At 43.9% G+C, this 21,793-nt stretch overlaps 1 protein-coding gene across 1 annotated transcript; it reads right to left on the reverse strand.

Annotated features, from left to right (window-relative positions):
• Positions 1 to 12,895: 12,895 nt before the first annotated feature.
• LOC311136032 (hepatic and glial cell adhesion molecule-like) lies at positions 12,896 to 21,047 on the reverse strand (the record flags this gene model as incomplete). Its single annotated transcript, XM_084170095.1, has 7 exons — positions 20,949 to 21,047; positions 16,050 to 16,394; positions 15,041 to 15,322; positions 14,179 to 14,272; positions 13,677 to 13,771; positions 13,527 to 13,597; positions 12,896 to 13,231 (listed from the first exon to the last, which is right to left on the reverse strand). The coding sequence occupies exons 1-7, from the start codon at positions 21,034 to 21,036 to the stop codon at positions 12,896 to 12,898; spliced, it is 1,311 nt and encodes a 436-aa protein (XP_084026221.1). The 5' UTR covers positions 21,037 to 21,047.
• Positions 21,048 to 21,793: the final 746 nt, after the last annotated feature.

A 21,793-nucleotide genomic window follows, 5' to 3' on the forward strand; every position in this document is an offset into this window, starting at 1 on the left:
TTATTTTGGAGTCACTTTTATTGTAAGTAAGAATCGAATATGGTTCTGAACACTTCTACATTACATTTCAAGTCTGTATTGTCAACTGCACTAGTACAGTGAAATGCCTTTCTTGCTCTTTCCCAACAATGCGGTAGTACTATTAAAAAAAATAAAAAATGAAGGAGAACAAAAATACAGGAAAAATAGAAATAAGAAGAACATGAGAAAGTAAGTAAACTATAAACAGGGTCAGTTCGAGGTTCAGTGCCAATACCATATTTACAATGTGCAGGGATACTGGAGTGGTAGGGTTACATATGTAAAGGGGTAAGGTGACTAGGCATCAGGATATATGATAAACAGAGTAGCAGCAGCATACAGTGCATTCAGAAAGTATTCAGAACCAGCCTTATTCTAAAATGGATTACGTTGATGAGGAAAAAATAAAATACAAAATATCTACACACAATACCGCATAATGACAAATCAAAAACAGGTTTTTAGAAATTTTTGCAAATGTATTTTTAAAAAAAACACTGAAACATCACATTTACATAAGTATTCAGACCCTTTACTCAGTACTTTGTTGAAGCATCTTTGGCAGCGATTACAGCCTCGAGTCTTCTTTGGTATGACGCTACAAGCTTAGCACACCTGTATTTGGGGAGTATCTCCCATTCTTCTCTGCAGATCCTCTCAAGCTCTGTCAGGTTGGATGGGGCGCGTCGCTGAACAGCTATTTTCAGGTCTCTCCAGAGATGTTCGATCAGGTTCAAGTCCAGGCTCTGGCTGGGCCACTCAAGGACATTCAGAGACTTGTCCTGAAGCCACTCCTGCGATGTCTTGGCTGTGTGCTTAGGGTCATTGTCCTGTTGGAAGTTGAACCTCCCCCCAGTCTGAGGTCCTGAGCGCTCTGGAGCAGGTTTTCATCAAGGATATCTCTTTACTTTGCTCCGTTCATCTTTCCCTCGATCCGGACTAGTCTCCCAGTCCCTGCTGCTGAAAAACATCCTCACAACATGATGCTGCCACCACCATACTTCACCGTAGGCATGGTGTCAGGTTTCTTCCAGACGTGACGCTTGGCATTCAGGCCAAAGAGTTCAATCTTGGTTTCATCAGACCAGAGAATCTTGTTTCTCATGGTCTGAGAGTCGTTTGGTGCCTTTTGGCAAACTCCAAGCGGGCTTTCATGTGCTTTTTACTGAGGAGTGGCTTCCGTCTGGCCACTACCATAAAGGCCTGATTGGTGGAATGCTGCAGAGATGGTTGTCCTTCTGGAACTCTGTCAGAGTGACCATCGGGTTCTTGGTCATCTCCCTGATCTAGGCCCTTCTCCCCCGGGCAGCCAGCTCTAGGAAGTGTCTTGGTGGTTCCAAACTTCTTCCATTTAAGAATGTGTTCTTGGGGACCTTCAATGCGTCATAATTTTTTTAGTACCCTTCCCCAGATCTGTGCTTCTACACAATCCTGTCTCATTGCTCTACGGACAATTCGTTCAACCTCATGGCTTGGTTTTTGCTCTGACATGCACTGTCAACTGTGAGACCTTATATAGACAGGTGTGTGCTTTACCAAATCATGTCCAATCAATTGAATTTACCACAGGTGGACTTCAATCAAGTTGTAGAAACATCTCAAGGATGATCAATGGAAACAGGATTCACTTTTGCTCAATTTCGAGTCTCATAGCAAAGGGTCTGAATACTTATGTAAATAAGATATGTTTTTTATTTGTAATACATTTGCAAACATATCGAAAAACCTGTTTACGCTTTGACATTTTGGGGTATTGTGTGTAGATTTATTTATTTATTTTTTGTTTTAATCCATTTTAGAAGAAGGCTGTAACGTAACAAATTGTGGAAAAGGTCAAGGGCTCTGAATACTTTCCGAATGCACTGTATATGATGATTGTAATTGAGTGTGTGAAAATAAAATAGGATGGTCAATGCAGATAGTCCATGTAGCCATTTTGTTAGCTATTTAGCAGTCTTATGGCTTGGGAATATCTGCTGTTCAGGAGCCTGTTGGTGTCAGACTTGATGGTATGGTACTGCTTGCCATGCGGAAAAAGAGAAAACAGTCTATGGCTTGGGTGGCTGGAGTCTAACAACTTTCCGGGCCTTCCTTTCACACCACCTGATAGAGGTCCTGGATGGCAGGGAGCTCGGCCCCAGTGAGGTACTAGGCTGTCCGCACCACACTCTGTAGCGCCAATTGATCGAGGGTGGTGCAGTTGCCATACCAAGCAGTGATGCAGCAGGTCAAGAGACTCTCAATAGTGCTGCTATATAATTTTTTGAGGATGAGGGCCCATGCCAAATCTTTTCAACCTCCTGATGGGGAAGAGGCGCTGATACAGTTAAATCAAATTCAATTTCAACTTACTGTGTCGGTGGGCAGGACGGTTGGTCATAATGAGGGAAGGAATTTGAGACAAAATATCTAAATGAACATATTATTAAACAGACTTTCCAAACGTGGGTCTGTTGTAGACCCACTTCCTCTCTGCTTACCTCATGTCAAAATAAGAGTCTCCCACAAGTTATTCCTTTTTTATCCACATGGTGCATGTGCAGGACTTTTATTTTGACATGAGGGAAGCAGAGAGGAAATGGGTCTACCGCAGACCCACATTTGCAAAGTATGTTTAAAAATACATTCCTTTAGATTTTTGGTCTCAAATTTCCCCATCATAATGACCAACCCTCCTGCCCATTAAAGATAGAGAAGGATACGTTTTTCCAATGACATCAGGCAATTAGTAGGCAATAACTACTCACAACTGGTCAAAATCACACTGCACACCAATGACGTTATTGGAAACACTTATCTTCCTCTGTCTTTTTTACTATAAAACCAAAAAACGCAAATTTTTCACATGTTGACGTTGGGGGTGGTGCTGGAGATGATGAATATGAAGTTGAAAAATATGAAGTTTCCCTTTAAGTTTAAATTGAATTTTATTTAACTTCTGGCTTCCCACAGACTGTTTTTGTGCAACTCATTACAATAGGAAGAAACGCTAGTGTTTGTAAATACACCCACGTTGCTAAAAGCAACTACAGCAATTCAAAATGTCCATTATCCACATAATATAGGCTAGTCACCGTCTCGCATGACTTCTGAAGCTGCCGCCTATTGCGCCACGCGGCGGCGCACTTCGTCCTGAAACCGGCGAAGACTATCCTCTTTCTCCCGTTGCATCTCCACCTGTAGCCCCTCAGTTAGCAGGGCACGAACCTTGCCCATACGAGAATAAGTCAACAGGTAAATATGCTATAACTACCTACCTATTCCAGTACAATAATTGATGTAGCTAACTACAGCACATGACTAACAGTTGGATGCTCATTGGTACCTTAGTCTTGTACACTCTCCACCCAGGCGCAACTGCCTGATTCCTCTTGGCCAATACTTTATTTCAACGACCATGTTGGCTTTGAGCATGTGCCCTACTAATTGAAATGTTGGTTGTGTCCTTTACTTTAAGATTTCTAGGGGCCATTTTGCTAGCCAGATTGCTAACATTTGCAGGCAATGTTGGCTAGCTACTTCAACCAACCTAATAGCTAAGATTCACGAACTACAACAGGCTGTTGACATGAGTATTACTTGTCCCTAGGGCTATAAATCGTTAACGAATATTAAGTCTGTGAACAAAACTATAACTGAAATATCCATGCATGGAAGTTTGTTTGGCTTCTTCTTCTTCTTCTGTGGGTTTTATGGCGGACTACATCCAAAAGTTGTATTGCCGCCACCAACTGGACGGTTTGAACCCCACCCCCCCAAAAAATAAAATAATAAAATAATAAATAATAATCCATACTTAGTGATTCTAACAATCCACCCTAATAAAAATAGTACATTGCCAAAACAAACAAAACTACCACTTCTTTCTTCTTTTAGTTCTCCATATCTCTCTTCTCAGGCTCTAGTACCTGAGAAGGTGGTAAGGCTTTTGCTAATATTCCATGTAACTGCTTTGATGTGAAATCTTTCAGCCCCAGGAACCGCTCTGCCGCAATCACAATGATTCAAATCTTCCTAGATCTTTTCTCCAAATTGGCAGGATCCTCTTGGTGTAAGACAACCCCTGCAGCCTGCAGTGAAGACCTATCCACTTCCATGGACTCTTCTGGTGCAACATTCAAACCCTCAACCCTTTTCACAGCTTCTGCTTATGAAATGCTCTGTACAACCCTGACTTTGACCACGCCATTCTATTTTACCCTTGTGGGGCATTTAGAAGACGTGGCTTCATGATTCCCACCGCAATTACAACATGTCACATTTTCTTCACTTTTATAACACATGATCTTTTCCACATCTTGTACATCTCGGCTTCTCCCTTCTGCAAACACTTTCTACATGACCAAAAGCTTTACAATGTTCACACTGCATTGTTCTTGGGATAAATGCTCTAACTCTGTAGTTAATATACCCTAACCGCACTTCATTAGGGAGAGACTCCATTTAAAAAAACTAAATAACAGAAACTCTTCACTTTTTCCCCATTCACCACTCGATTCATCCGACGTGCTTCAATCACTCCAGGAATATTTTTCATCTCTTCCAAATCAACTTCCCACGAAACGCCAGATATAACCCCCTTAAGGGTTACCCTGTTCCGAAGCGACACACACAACACTTATCAAATCAAATGACCAGTCCTGGTGTTCACCTCTGCACCTGTGGTCCACTGATCGAGTTCCCCTTCTGCTGTTTTCACTATCTACTACTCACTTTGTGTAAAGACTGAAAGGTCTCATCATAATGGGTTACCTGTCTCTCTGCTGGACATAATGCATTCCTATAGGGTTTTACCTAAAGTGACGTGTACAAGGCAAGTTTCCTGTCACATTTCTTAAAATTGACACAAAACAGAATATCGTATTATATATCATTGCAACCAGTAGACTTCAGGGAACACCCATTTAATAGTATAGAGTGTTTATATGTAAACTATTTGACCTAGCCATGTAAACATTTACAAAAACAGTAAGTTGGCACACGTTTTCACCACTTTTCAAAAAATAAATAAAGAATATGTACAGTGGGGAGAACAAGTATTTGATACACTGCCGATTTAGCAGGTTTTCCTACTTACAAAGCATGTAGAGGTCTGTAATTTTTATCATAGGTACACTTCAACTGTGAGAGACGGAATCTAAAACAAAAATCCAGAAAATCACATTGTATGATTTTTAAGTAATTAATTTGCATTTTATTGCATGACATAAGTATTTGATACATCAGAAAAGCAGAACTTAATATTTGGTACAGAAACCTTTGTTTGCAATTACAGAGATCATACGTTTCCTGTAGGTCTTGACCAGGTTTGCACACACTGCAGCAGGGATTTTGGCCCACTGCAGCAGGGATTTTGGCCCACCTTCTCCAGATCCTTCAGGTTTCGGGGCTGTCGCTGGGCAATATGGACTTTCAGCTCCCTCCAAAGATTTTCTATTGGGTTCAGGTCTGGAGACTGGCTAGGCCACTCCAGGACCTTGAGATGCTTCTTACGGAGCCACTCCTTAGTTGCCCTGGCTGTGTGTTTTGGGTCGTTGTCATGCTGGAAGGCCCAGCCACGACCCATCTCCAATGCTCTTACTGAGGGAAGGAGGTTGTTGGCCAAGATATCGCGATACATGGCCCCATCCATCCTCCCCTCAATGCGGTGCAGTCGTCCTGTCCCCTTTGCAGAAAAGCATCCCCAAAGAATGATGTTTTCACCTCCATGCTTCACGGTTGGGATGGTGTTCTTGGGGTTATACTCACCCTTCTTCTTCCTCCAAACACGGCGAGTGGAGTTTAGACCAAAAAGCTATATTTTTGTCTTATCAGACCACATGACCTTCTCCCATTCCTCCTCTGGATCATCCATATGGTCATTGGTAAACTTCAGACGGGCCTGGACATGCGCTGGCTTGAGCAGGGGGACCTTGCGTGTGCTGCAGGATTTTAATCCATGACGGCGTAGTGTGTTACCAATGGTTGTCTTTGAGACTGTGGTCCCAGCTCTCTTCAGGTCATTGACCAGGTCCTGCCGTGTAGTTCTGGGCTGATCCCTCATCTTCCTCATGATCATTGATGCCCCATGAGGTGAGATCTTGTATGGAGCCCCAGACCGAGGGTGATTGACCGTCATCTTGAACTTCTTCCATTTTCTAATAATTGCGCCAACAGTTGTTGCCTTCTCACCAAGCTGCTTGCCTATTGTCCTGTAGCCCATCCCAGCCTTGTGCAGGTCTACAATTTTATCCCTGATGTCTTTACACAGCTCTCTGGTCTTGGCCATTGTGGAGAGGTTGGAGTCTGTTTGATTGAGTGTGTGGACAGGTGTCTTTTATACAGGTAATGAGTTCAAACAGGTGCAGTTAATACAGGTAATGAGTGGAGAACAGGAGGGCTTCTTAAAGAAAAACTAACAGGTCTGTGAAAGCCATAATTCTTACTGGTTGGTAGGTGATCAAATACTTATGTCATGCAATAAAATGCAAATTAATTACTTAAAAATCATACAATGTGATTTTCTGGATTTTTGTTTTAGATTCCGTCTCTCACAGTTGAAGTGTACCTATTATTTATGGAGGTATGGCCATGTGAATCGTGTTCAATATGGCCCCATGCAGCTGGTTGGCAGCAGTACAAAAGTCCTCAGTGGAGCAGCATACTACTGAGATGAACTAGATCAATGAAGTTGATTTCACCTGTTGATTCTCTCAATGCCACACACTTGTCACTAATTATCAGGACTGCCCTGATAGGCTCATTCACACCTTTAGTTTGTATCATAATGTCATTCCTCAGTTTCTTTTCAGTTGTGTGTGTCTAAGTTAAGAGTAAGTTTGTTTCCTATTTACATGTATATTTTAGTCATAACATTATGATGTCATGTAATTCCTTATTTTCCTTATTTGAGCTACATTGGTTTAATAGATCCTTATCACCTTTACATTTTATGTCTCTCCTTTGTTGCAGAACCACACACAAATCCAACTTTATCATGTCCAACCATAAGTCCTTAATAAATATGTGAACGTTGGCACTCTTTGTGGTCTGCTTTGTTTCTGACCGGAGCAGAGTACCCCTGGTGACATCTATCCAACCAGTTACCTATCTTGGGTTTCTTAGCCTGTTTTTCAGCGGCCATATTGGAAATGACCGTCAGGGGGGTAATGGACAAAATCTGCGATGGCACTATAGACAGAAATACTTATTTAGACATGCCCTAGCTGTGTGAAATTTGGTGGCTCTAAGTCCCAAAAAACGTAATGTAGCGGCTGGACTATGGTCAAAATGATCTCAATATGACCCCCTTTAAGGTCTTGAGTACTTTATTATCATAATTATTGTCTATATTATCTGTGGGGTTTATTTAGTGGGTAGATAACATTACAAACACTACCAATGGGACATTAAAAACAGTAATATCTTATGTTTCACCGAGTCGTGGCTGAATGACGACACGAATATTATACAGTTGTCTGGGTTTTCCGTGCATCGGCAGGACAGAACAGCTACGTCTGGTAAGACGAGGGGTGGTGGTGTGTCTATTTGTCAATAACAGCTGGTGCACAATGTCTAATATTAAAGAGGTCTCGAGGTATTGCTCGCCTGAGGTAGAGTACCTCATGATAAACTGTAGACCACACTATCTACCAAGAGAGTTTTCATCTATATTTTCCATAGCCATCTATTTACCACCACAAACCGATGCTGGCACTAAGACCGTACTCAACGAGCTGGATGATGCCATAAGCAAACAAGAAAATGCTCATCCAGAGGTGGTGCTCCTAGTGTCCGGGGACTTTAATGCAGGCAAACTTAAATCAGTTTTACCTCATTTCTAAAAGCATGTCACTTGCAACCAGAGGAAAAATAATTATAGACCAACTTTACTCCACACACAGAGACGCATACAAAGCTCTCCCTCACCCTCCATTTGGAAAATCTGACCATAATTCTATCCTCCTGATTCCTGCTTACAAGCAAAAACGAAAGCAGGAGGTACCAGTGACTTGCTCAATACGGAAGTGGTCAGATGACACGGATGCTACGCTACAGGACTGTTTTGCTAGCACAGACTGGAATATGCTCCAGGATTCATCCAATGGAATTGAGGAGTATACCACCTGTCACCAGCTTCATCAATAAGTGCGTCGACAACGTCGTCCCCACAGTGACCGTACATACACTAACAGTGAAATGTTTGGACACATCTACTCATTCAAGGATTTTTCTTTATTTTTACTATTTTCTACATTGTAGAATAATAGTGAAGACATCAAAACTATGAAATAACACATATGGAATCATGTAGTAACCAAAAAAGTGTTAAACAAATCAAAATATATTTTATATTTGAGATTCTTCAAATAGCCACCCTTTGCCTTGATGACAGCTTTGCATACTCTTGGCATTCTCTCAACCAGCTTCATCAGGAAGTCACCTGGAATGCATTTCAATTAACAGGTGTGCCTTCTAAAAAGTTCATTTCCTTCTTAATGCATTTGAGCCAATCAGTTGTATTGTAACAAGGGGGGGGGGGGGTATACAGAAGATAGCCCTATTTGGTAAAAGACCAAATCCATATTATGGCAAGAACAGCTCAAATAAGCAAAGAGAAATTGCAGTCAATCATTACTTTAAGACATGAAAGTCAGTCAATACGGAACATTTCAAGAAACTGAACGTTTCTTAAAGTGCAGTCGCAAAAACCATCAAGTGCTATGATGAAACTGGCTCTCATGAGGACCGCCACGTGAATGGAAGACCCAGAGTTACCTCTGCTGCAGAGGATAAGTTCACTACAGTTACATCAATGTGTAAGTCGCTCTGGATAAGAGTGTCTGCTAAATAATGTAAATGTAAATGTAAATGTTACCAGCCTCAGAAATTGCATCCCAAATAAATGCTTTGCAGAGTTCAGGTCACAGACACAGCTCAACATCAACTGTTCAGAGGGGACTGTGGGAATCAGGCCTTCATGGTTGAATTGCTGCAAAGAAACCACTACTACAGGACACCAATAAGAAGAAGAGACCTGTTTGGGCCAAGAAACACGAGCAATGGACATTAGACCGGTGGAAATTTGTCCTTTGGTCTGGAGTCCAAATTGGAGATTTTTCGTTCCAACCGCCATGTCTTTGTGAGACACGGTGTGGGTGAACAGATTATCTCTGCATGTGTAGTTACCATCGTAAAGCATGGAGGAGGAGGTGTTAGGGTGTGGGGATGCTTTCCTGGTGACACTGTCTGTGATTTATTTAGAATTCAAGGCACACTTAAACAGCATGGCTACCTCAGCATTCTGGAGCGATACGCCATCCAATCTGGTTTGGGCTTAGTGGGAGTATCATTTGTTTTTCAACAGGACAATGACCAAACATACCTCCAAGCTGTATAAGGGCTATTTTACCAAGAAGGAGAGTGATGGAGTTCTGCATCAGACGACCTGGCCTCCACAATCCCCCGACCACAACCCAATTGAGATGGTTTGGGATGAGTCGGACGGCAGATTGAAGGGAAAGCAGCCAACAAGTGCTCAGCATATGTGGAAACTCCTTCAAGACTGTTGGAAAAGCATTCCAGGTGAAGCTGGTTAAGAGAATGCCAAGGTTGTGCAAAGCTGTCATAAAGGCAAAGGGTGGCTATTTGAAGAATCTCAAATATAAAATATATTTTCATTTGTTTAACACTTTTTTTGGTTACTACATGATTCCACATGTGTTATTTCAAAGTTTTGATATATTCACTATTATTCTACAATGTAAAAAAATAAAATAAAGAAAAACCCTTGAATGAGTTGGTGTGTCAAAGCTTTTGACTGGTACTGTATATATCCCAACCAGAAGCCTTGGATTAGAGGTAACATCCGCACCGAGCTAAAGGCTAGAGCACCCGCTTTCAAGGAGCGGGACACTAATCCGGACTCTTATAAGAAATCCCGCTATGCCCTCAGACAAACCATCAAACAGGCAAAGCGTCAATACAGGACTAAGATTGAATCCTACTACACTCGTCGGATGTGGCAGGGCTTGCAAACGATCACGGACTGCAAAGGGAAACACAGCCGCGAGCTACCCAGTGACACGAGCCTACCAGACGAGCTAAATGCCTTTTATGCTCGCTTTGAGGCAAGCAGCACTGAAGCATGCATGAGAGCACCAGCTGTTCCGGACGACTGTATGATCACGCTCTCCGTAGCCGATGTGAGCAAGACCTTTAAACAGGTCAACATTCACAAGGCTGCGGGGCCAGACGGATTACCAGGACATGTACTCAGAGCATGCGCGGACCAACTGGCAAGTGTCTTCACTGACATTTTCAACGTCTCCCTGACAGAGTCTGTAATACCTACATGTTTCAAGCAGACCACCATAGTCCCTGTGCCCAAGAAAGTGAAGATAACCTGCCACGCTGATCCTCAACACGGGGGCCCCTCAGGGGTGTGTGCTTAGTCCCCTCCTGTACTCCCTGTTCACCAATGACAGCGTGGCCAAGCATGACTCCAACACCATCATTAAGTTTGCTGATGACACAACAGTGGTAGGCCTGATCACCATCAACGATGAGACAGCCTATAGTGGATTGGATCGAGAGTTTCAAGTTCCTTGATGTCCACATCACCAACAAACTATCATGGTCCAAACACACCAAGACAGTTGTTAAGAGGGCACGACAACACCTTTTCTCCCTCAGGAGACTGAAAAGATTTGGCATGGGTCCCCAGATCCTCAAAAGGTTCTACAGCAGCACCATCGAGAGCATCCTGACCGGTTGCATCACCGCCTGGTATATCGCCAAAGTCATAGACTATTCTCTCTGCTACCGCATGGCAAGCGGTAACAGAGCGCCAAGTCTAGGTCCAAAAGGCTCCTTAACAGCTTCTACCCCCAAGCGATAAGACTGCTGAACAATTAATAAAATGGCCACCCGGACTATTTACATTGAAACACCCCCCCCGACTAACCTGTACCCCCGCACATTGACTCGGTACCGGTACCCCCTGTATATAGCCTCGGTATTGTTATTTTATTGTGTAACTTTTTTATTTATTTTATTATTTATGAAATATTTTCTTAACTCTATTTCTTGAACTGCATTGTTGGTTAAGGGCTTGTAAGTAAGCATTCCCAGACTGCCTCCAATCTTTAAAATGTTCCTTAAGGTATCTAGTATTAGTGTACCAAGTTTGATACTTGTATCATGAAATGGAACAATTACAGTATTTCACATGTCTGCTGGACTATACTCAGAGAGTGGAGGAATGTAAGCAGTGCATGTGCCAGTACCCGAGGCCCGGGCTTTTGCGGTACAGGTCATGACCATAGGGTTGTGATGCTTTGCTCTGCGCTACAGTCCCCCATTTCAGCTGTTGTCACTCTCTCTACACTGGTCGGCTACAAATTCATTTAGTCAAACTCTTCTCCAGTAGCTGAATCAAGCTAGATTGGCTTGAAATACTTTTGCAGATAAATTGCTCATTTACATATATGGAAATAGGCTGTTTGATTTAGGCCCACTGAAAAGTCCAAGTACAGGGAGTGACATCGTTTTCTAGTGAGAATACATGGTAACAACACGTAATTGTTATCCAGGCATGTGATAATCTGTCCCTGTTCTGTGGACAAATTGTGTAATGTCTCCACTCTCCAATTTATACATTAATGTATATGTTGGGATAGGCAGATGAATCACTTTCTTTCTTCTCCATGCCTCAACTACACAGCCGTAGTGGTCACTGAACAGGCATGCTATTGTCCTCTTGGTGAAACTGTGAATCAGCAAACAGATTCTCTCTGTGTGTGTGAGAACAGATTGAGGAGCATTAGACAAAAAGGAACAAATTACATAAAGCTTGTACTGTACTGTGTTGAAAGTATGTCCCCTCTGTTTTATTGCAGGGCACAACCATTCTCTGTGAACAGAGATTAAGAGATTGCATTGATGTCGACCACGATGGGTGCAGTCTACCACTGTCTGAGGAAACCCCATGTAAGCTGCATGGATAAATGACAAAAATGCATGCTCGCCTCGAGTCACCTGAACATACAAAACCAACAATATTGAGGACAGTGTCTGAAACATTCAACATTTCACTAAAGTTTAACTTTAAGTAAAACAAATGTAGAAATGACAACAAATATTTCCTCATCATACGTTTATTGAACATCTCTACTGATATGTACAATGCATCCTTTGATTTTCTTAACAATTCTATGAATCTATACAAAGGAAAACAAATATTGAATGATTATTCAACTATGATACCCAAGAACACAGACAATTATTAGTTAAATTACAAACATCCACACCATACAAAATGTACTAACAAGGAACTTGTATCTTTAAAGAGAGGTTTTATACATTTTACAGTTTAGGTCTTAAGAATGGGACATAATTAAATGTAACATAAAGAAATAGGCTAATGTGTCAGAACTTAAAAACTAAAACTGACCCATACAGCTGTAGAGGATGACAGTGTATTTACAAACCCATTGAGGAGAGAATGCACTATAACGTCATAAAAAAGTATTTACATACATACAGTCACCATGTGAGCATACAGAAATATACACATCTCTCTGCAGCACCAAGGCATGGAGGGGGGAAAGCATGTAGGCCAGGGTGGACAACAGGGGCCACAGTGTGTGCCAGCTTTTTTCCTGGCCCAACTTCAACACACCAGGGTCGTTTTCATTAGGGCACTGAAAATTAACTGTTTTAAAACCTTTTGCAACGAAAAAATAAAATGAATGTCCAGTTTGTTCCCTTTGGTGCCTAATGAATACGATCCTGTTTCAACTAATCATGGACTTAAATTTAGACCAGATGTGTTAGTGCTGGGCTGAAACTAAAGCCAGCACACACTATCCCTCCAGGACTTGCATATAGACAATCAGGGCTGAGTGGTGCTGTTGCTCTCCAGTGTGGGGGCGGGCTCTTCCAACTGAGGGGCAGGCAGTATGCCCACTGGGGCGCGGAACATGCGCCTGGAGCTTCGAGTGTGGGGGGGGGACGGGGTGTAGGATTTGTTCTGCACCTTGTTATTGTGATGTGAGGGGGGGGAGCTGACTGGGGTGCGGGGGTACCTGCGAGAAGAGCGGGCAGGGGGGTCAGGGGAGCGTGTGAAGGGGGGCAGGGAGCTGCTGTAGCTGGGGGGGCTTCTGGGTGGTTCAGAGTGGGGGCCCAGGCCTATGTTGCCGGGTGAGTCATGGTCTTCCTGAGGGGAATCCTACAAAGAGGGAACCCAGTCAATACTCACACATACACACACAATGCTCTCTGAACAGGTCCAAACAATACCTAAGGTGTATTGGCTGTATTATTTTCTAAATTGAGATATTGTAGTTATCCTAACAGCTGAATGAGGGTTGAGAAATATACACCTATAAACCCCCACAGTATCTATGGGCATTTTATCGATTTATAAAATGTACATTTATTCAGACAAGGGTATATTTAGTTATGTTTTGAGTCAGATACTGATGGTAACAGCTTTATATCTTTTTAGTTATTTAGAGAGGTACCTTTTTGAGGATGTAGAGTGCCACTGGATTCTTGCGTTCATGTTCAGTCATAATTTTTGGTAAAACTCTAACTGAACAGGATGAAAAAGACATTGGATGAACACCATTTCAAAATTATTAAAAATAAATAGTTATTATTAGGTTTCTTACCTGCATGACTGATTTGGGAATAATCAGGGTGTTCTATTAAATGCTTTGGCAGCACTGCCAAACCTCTGGGCTTCATTTGGCGTTTCTGCCGTTCTCTGCACAATAAACGTACAATATACGTGAGGAGGGGGGGCATTACTGCTATTAGCCAATAGAAACTCATTGAATAACAGATTCACTTCATGGAACAACAGATAGTCCAAAACAAAATAAAAAAGAAGTTTGTTCTGAAGTGTCTGTCCTATATCTTACATGTATTTATCCCCTTATTTTAGGCACTAAACTATCTCCATATATACCCGCATAAGTTTTTTAAACTGGTACCGGGAACCTTCAGATGAGTCTTGTGAGGCTTGTGGGCCTTAATGAAATTGACTATCAATATGCTTCTGCCTTTTACCGCTCTTCTCACTGTTTTCCCCACCCATAGGACCATGTACAGACAGAGAAGCACCCAGAAACATGTAGAGAGTGAGACAAACGTCAATAAGCCAGTTCCTACTTCTTGGATGGCCCCCAGCAGGCGCACACCGTAACCAAGGTGATGAGGAGAAAAATACCCCCGGTGGAGAGAATGATGTAGAGGGAACTCCTCCCTGTGGGGGGAACATAGGAGGGTCAGGAGGATAGTAGTGTCACAGGTTGTGTCCCAAATGGCACGTTTCCCTATTCAGTACACTACTTTTGACCAGGACCCATAAGGCTCTGGTCAAAAGTAGTGCACTTTATAGGGAATAGGGTGCCATTTGGGTGGTAACCACATAGGAAAACAAATGGCACAGTAGAGCTACTTAACAGTATGTTCAAGCAGAATTACAGTGTGTACTTTCTCCCCCGTCCTCCCACCTACACACTCATGTCTCTGTGATGTAGTCATGTACTGTATGTATAGCCAGTGATCGACTTCCCTCCCACTCATTATCTGTTTGCTGATGGTACATTACAATTAGGTTTTTTCCCCATCTAGGGTGAGGGCTTTGTTTTTATTTTATTTTACAGAAACTATCTATAGCTTGCATTTGCCTTTTTTTCACCCTTTCCCTCACGTACAAGAACTTGCTTTTCAGGGAAGGATTTGTTTCATGCCCTAGGCTTGAACCACTGACTTGTACACCTAAGAAAGCACTCTGAGATGAAATAATGAAAATAATTAAAATTTTATTTAGTGAGTACTTACTAAAGAAGCCTATATCATGGGTTAGAGATCGCGAGAGTATTACAGGAGTTAGCTAAATTTCTCCAGCCCGATCCCTCAACTTTATAGCAAAGCAAGTGGTGTGGATGCATTTGATAGAAAACCATATTGCAGATTGTGGCTTTAAATTGCCACTGGTTCAAGCCTATAGTACCACTGTATAGCCTACTGTAGATAGTGAGTTTAATGGGCAGGCTCTTCATGCTGCCAATAGGGTTCTCCACCACGCAGCCGTAGATGTCATCATCCACCATCAGCACCCGCACGATTGTCAAGAGCTTCTGGTCAGGTGACAGTTGCAGGCGCGTCTCATTGGTCAGCGGTTTACCGCCTTTCTGCCAGCTGTACTTGGCATTGGTTCCGTTGTCGTGGGAGCAGTTGAGGGTAAAGCGCTCGCTGAGCTCCAGCACTGAAGAGGCCTCCATGTGGACATAAGGCCTGGATATGGGCTCTATGGAGAAGAAGTATAGTAGTCAGACATGTCAAGACATGTCTCTGAAATACCCCCAATGAAAAGATTAGGATCTCTTGTTCATTCAGGGTCAAAGGTTATGCTGATATGATGGTTTAAATATATATATATATATATATATATATGTGAGTCACACATGAGCTAATGAACTCGGGTGTACATAAACAACTTCTCAGGTGACCCTTCTCAGGTGACCATGTGACAATGACTTTACAGGAACAACACTGTTTGGACTATTGTCCCCTGCACTTTCCTTGACAATTCAGACAATTCATACAAATTCAGCCCATTCATACAATTCAGCCCAGTCACACAAATGAGAAATATAAACAAAAAGGGCAAAAAGCCTTAGGTTTTATCACAGACAACGCCAGCAGTCCCTGCAAGCAGCGCCTCTTTAATGCAAGTCATTTCATAGAAGACTATTCACCAACCAACTTAGTGACCTTAGTGTCCACCCTGAAATTGGTAGAGTCATACCAAAGACTAAAAATGGTAGTCGATGCCTCTCTGCTTGGCACTCAGCATTAAGGAGAAGGATTAGAGATAAGGTCCTGCGATAGACTAGCGTCCTGTCCAGGGGGCGTACTTATACATCAAACTGCCTAACGCTACAGAATAAGGACATAGGCTACTACCCTATGGTCCGTTATGGCATGGACAAGGCTTACTTTTCCAAGGCTTACTTACACTATGAACCACCTACCATCCACAGTCAGGTCGATACTCCCCTCTCCAGTGAATGTATCATCCGTAATGGAGATCTCCACTTCGTAGGTGCCCTCGTCAGAGAGCTTGAGGTTGTGGAGCAGGAGGGTGCCATTCTCAAACACCAGGATGCGGTCCCGGTACTCTGGCCTCAGGTTCCCAATGATCTCGGTGCCGATGGACTGGACCACGGTGACAGGCTTGTCGTCCCTCTTCAGCTGCCACTTGATGACAGGCGCGTCGGGGCTGGAGCTGCTGTAGCGGACGGAGAGGAGTGCCTCCCCGCCCAACGTGCCTCGGATCAGGGAGCCAGGGCTGGTGATGTTGACCCCCTCGACACTTCCTGGTCATAGAGGAGATGGAACAGACTGGATGTATAAGATCCACTTTATTGTATCTAGTCAATTTATTCAGGTTATAGTATGTGTAAGCACCACCATACATATTATATTTAGCATATTTCTATTCATATTTCTATTCTTTATCTAATCAGATTAGCGTCTCTGTTTATACGAATGGAACTTACACGCATGTGAGACATAGATAAACTGATACATTAAACCACAATAGGGCACAGGTGTATCCTACCTGCAATGCCACTTCAGGATGCTACAAGTGTCTTTTAAATAGGCCTAGTAGCAAACTATCTGTCACGATCATTGGAGGAAGTGGACCAATGCGCAGCGTGATGAGTGAACATACTTTAATTATTTTCCACCACACGAACAAAACAACAAAACGATACGTGAAGTCCTTGGTTTACAGACACAAACCATACACGTGCGGGGAGCAGGAACAGGCCGGGTCGGGCTGGCTGCGCGCACCATTGGCTTGGTGCGGGGAGCAGGAACAGGCCGGGCCGGGCTGGCGACGCGCACCGTAGGCTTGGTGCGAGGGGCAGGAACAGGCCGGGCCGGGCTGGCGACGCGCACCATTGGCTTGGTGCGGGGAGCAGGAACAGGCCGGGCCGGGCTGGCGACGCGCACCGTAGGCTTGGTGCGAGGGAAAGGAACAGGCCGGGCCGGGCTGGCGACGCGCACCGTAGGCTTGGTGCGGGGAGCAGGAACAGGCCGGGCCGGGCTGGCGACGCGCACCGTAGGCTTGGTGCGAGGGAAAGGAACAGGCCGGGCCGGGCTGGCAACGCGCACCGCAGGCTTGGTGCGAGGGGCAGGAACAGGCCGGGCCGGGCTGGCGACGCGCACCGTAGGCTTGGTGCGAGGGACAGGAACAGGCCGGACTGTACTGGGAACACACACCACTGGCCTTACACGGGGATCAGGAACAGGCCGGGCCGGGCTGGCGACGCGCACCGTAGGCTTGGTGCGAGGGAAAGGAACAGGCCGGGCCGGGCTGGTGACGCGCACCGTAGGCTTGGTGCGAGGGGCAGGAACAGGCCGGGCCGGGCTGGCGACGCGCACCGTAGGCTTGGTGCGAGGGACAGGAACAGGCCGGACCGTACTGGGAACACACACCACTGGCCTTACACGGGGTTCAGGAACGGGCCGGACCGGACTGGCAATAAACCTCAGTACCTCTCGCCGTGCCTCTACATCTTCCTTCCCTCTTCTCACCAATGGCTCCCGTAACCCGGTGGCCTTCTCTCCTCGTCCACGAACTCGCCCCTTATCTGCCTCCAGCAGCCCCGTCGTCCATGCCATGGGCCCCCCCCTAAAAATGTATTGGGGGTACCTCTCGCCTGTCCGACCACGGCCCGGTTGGCGCCGCTTCTCCTCTCCTGCCTGGGTCTCCCCCTTCATAGCCCTCCGGCAACGGACGGCCTCCTCCTCCGTGATCTGCCCCCAACCGAGGAGGACATCCACCAACGTCACCTCCTGCGTGTGCTCCTGGACACGCTGCTTGGTCCTGTTTTGGTGGGATCTTCTGTCTCGATCGTTGGAGGAAGTGGACCAATGCGCAGCGTGATGAGTGAACATACTTTAATTATTTTCCACCACACAAACAAAACAACAAAACGATACGTGAAGTCCTTGGTTTACAGACACAAACCATACACGGAACAAGATCCCACAACACACTGTGGAAAACAGGCTGCCTAAGTATGGTTCCCAATCAGAGACAACAAGCAACAGCTGATTCACGTTGCCTCTGATTGAGAACCACACCGGCCAACATAGAAACAAATGAACTAGATAAACAACCTAGCACACAAAACATATAGAAACAACACACCCTGGCTCAACATAACAGAGTCCCAGAGCCAGGGCGTGACACTATCCAACAACAAGCTTTATCCAGATTGTGTACCCAAGGAGACTTGGCCCACTTCATGATGGAAATGTACTGCCTTTCCTATTCCATTACTCTGTGAATGTTAATATTCTGAAGAATATTGGACTGTCCACAATCTCCACACCAATACCAGCCGTGACTAGACCTTTGTTGATAAATTGGTATGCTTTTATTAATTGTAAACAGGTCATTGTCCAGGCATATGCTAAGCTTCCTCCTCTCAGCCCCTTAGCTAGTTCAACAGCATATTTCAAACAGTCTAACTTATGGCCAACAGATTTTGTAGCAATACTTTCAGAGTTCATTGACCAGAGGTTTCTTCTCTACAGTATGTGTTCAGATTGGGCTTATAAAGTGAGAGCCAAATGACTAGCTAGTTCTGCTGGCTGTTGTTGTGGGCGGTAGGCTGCTGATGACTCGACTGTGGGCACCGGGCCCCCTCCTCCATTGGGGGAGAGTGTGCTGGAGCGAGCCTGCGTGGCAGCACTGCACCGCCGTGGTAATGGCTCGCAGTTCTCTGGGACGGCTGGGATGAGCTGACAAAAGGCGGAATTGTTTGGACCAATTTCCTCCCTGGCAGTCCATGAAAAGAGCCCTCAGAGCAACACAAGCTCCCCGATTGGCTGAGCCCGGAGACAGGGGCCCCAGTGATTCTGCTGATGACAACACAACCGCACCTCTTTCTATGTTTGTGTCTGCACACCTAATGTACAGTTAGAATTATATATTTACAAAAGTATAGATTCTTCGTATAGCTTTCCTTTTATGTTTCTAGGTCGCACCTCAATACCCTGAGCTCAGGTCCTTTGCCAACCTCGTACCAACCAACATCTGCCCTCTCACCATGATCCTCTCTGCTTGGAGGATCCTCTGATTGTGCCATTCTCACAGAGCAGTTTGGCTCCATGACATCAGCATTCATACTGGTGGAGGACTTTGGCTAACCTGCTAAACCATCCGGAAGACATCTGAGTAGTGTAGTGCCCACATGGGCTCTACAGAGGTCAAATACAAACACTTAAACTCTCTAAAGTCTAAACCTTGTGGGCTGGTTTCCTAAACCCAGATTAAGCCATCCTGGACAAAAAATAGTTCTCAACAGAGAATGTCCATTGAAAGTACATTTTACTCCAGGACTTTATCTTGGTCCCATTGTGACTGCTTTCTGCCAAATAATATATCTTCATCAATCTCTTATTAAATCCACAGATTATGTGTCGTATTATGAGTGTCATCAGCTTGACCACAAAATGGTTTTCTAGTCATTTAGGATTAGTAATATAACGAGATGTACTGTGTGGCATTGTGCAGTCAGATTGAACGTTTTAAATAGGTTTTTATCTGAATATACACAGAGTGTACAAATAATTAGGAACACCTTCCTAATATTGTGTTGCACCCCCTTTTGCCATCAGGGGGGCATGGACTCAACAAGGTGTCAAAAGCGTTCCACATGGATGCTGGCCCATGTTGACTCCAATGCTTCCCACAGTTGTGTCAAATTTGCTGGATGTCCTTTGGGTGGTGGACCATTCTTGATACATACGGGAAACTGTTGAGCGTGAAAAACCCAGCAGCGTTGCAGTTCTTGACACACTCAAACCTGTGTGCCTGGCACCTAACTGCATACCACAGGAGGTTGGTGGCACCTTAATTGACAGACATACACAATCCATGTCTGAATTGTCTCAAGGCTTAAAAATCCTTCTTTTACCTGTCTCCTCCCCTTTATCTACACTGATTGAAGTGGATTTCACAAGTGACATCGTTAAGGGTTCATAGCTTTCAACTGGATTCACCTAGTCAGTCTCTGTCATGGAAAGAGCAGGGGTTCCTAATTTTTATTTATTTAACCTTTATTTTATCAGGGAGTCATACTGATACTGAGACCAAGGTCTCTTTTACAGAAGAACCCTGAATTACATGAATTACAGAAAATACACACATCAAAATATAAATACAAAATGCAAGCAGAAAGAAAGAAAGAAAAACGGTCATAAAAAACAAACACATTCATCAGTAACAAGGTCATCAATCAGCTTTCTGAATTGGCCTAGAGTCACCAAAACATCAAATTTAAGAACGTTTTGAAGATTGTTCCACAGATAACATGCAAAACAACTTAAAGCAGAATTACCTAAGTCAGTAGAGACCAAAGGAAACCAAAGGATTGTTATGTACACTCAGTGTAAGCTAGTATACAATAAGGAAATGTTTATTTGCTTGTTTGACATGGAAATTGTGTTTAATGTAATAGTTTTTTGTAACTTATATGGTACTAATGCATTAATGATAATCGAATTAATGAATATTCAGAAACATGTAGATTCATAATAGGGGCCTTAATTGGCTGCTGTTGAATTACTTGGAAAATCATATTTTTAATTGAATATATGCATTTACATAAACACATTTACAAGCAAAAGTAGGCATAATTTAACATATTTTTGCAAGTAGGACATGAAAAACACAAAATGTATGTGTCCAACCTATCAGACAAACAAATCTCTCAGTCACAAACCGTTTACTTGTCCACTCCATTCCAAATACCTCCCACCCACATTGCCTTGCCTTGCAAGTGTACACTACACATTGCTTTAAGTCAGCACAGATGTGTTTCCCAAAAACAGGGGAAAGTTTTCCTTACCTGACTGGGACAGAACAAGGAGACACCAGAGCAGCAAAAGTTGAGGAGCGGCTATGGCTTTGGAGAGAGCTTCCCTCTCTGCCTTCATCTTGGGTCTAACGCTCTGTTTCTGTCCCAGACAATTAGCATGATTTGTTCACTCTGGCCACGTCCCCCAAGAGAGCGCACAGCCATTCCTCCAAGGCAGGGCTCCACTAGGACTGGGTGCACTGCACAACAAAGTAACGCACCAGCAGGCAAGACAGAGCGATGTGTGTGGGTTGGTTCTTCTACCCTTGTGGGGACCTAAAATCCCCAAAAGTCCCCACAAGGATAGTAAAACAAGGAACGTTTGCCCTCGTGGGGACATTTCCCACATCCCCATGTGGACAAAGGCTATTTTAAGCTTAGGGGCTAGGTTTAGGGTTAGGGGTTAGGGTTAGTGTTATGGTAAGGGTAAGGGTTAGGGTTAGGGTTAGGGTTAGGGTTAGGGTTAGGGTTAGGGTTAGATTTAGTGTTAGGGAGAATATAATTTTTTATGGAAATACATTTCAGTTCCCTACGAGGATAGAAGAACATAACATGTGTGTATGTGCGTGTTTAGTAGAACAATCGTACAGAAAACAAAGCACACATCTTGTTAATTTTCTGTGCAATTCTGGATTTGCAGTTAAACTACTTTTAAAACTTGCATAGTAAGCTACTCCAGTGGACAATTTGCAACATGCAACTTCCAACCACGAAAACACGACAAGTGTCTACTACCTACACTCAAAAGAAGCAAAACAGCATAAGTGAAATTCCAAGTACATTACATTAATGAATACATACATTTAGAATTTAGAACAGCACTTGAACTTGTTCAA

The sequence above is a fragment of the Coregonus lavaretus genome (genome assembly GCF_964263955.1).
Source record: "Coregonus lavaretus genome assembly, chromosome: 10".
Lineage (NCBI taxonomy): Eukaryota > Metazoa > Chordata > Actinopteri > Salmoniformes > Salmonidae > Coregonus > Coregonus lavaretus.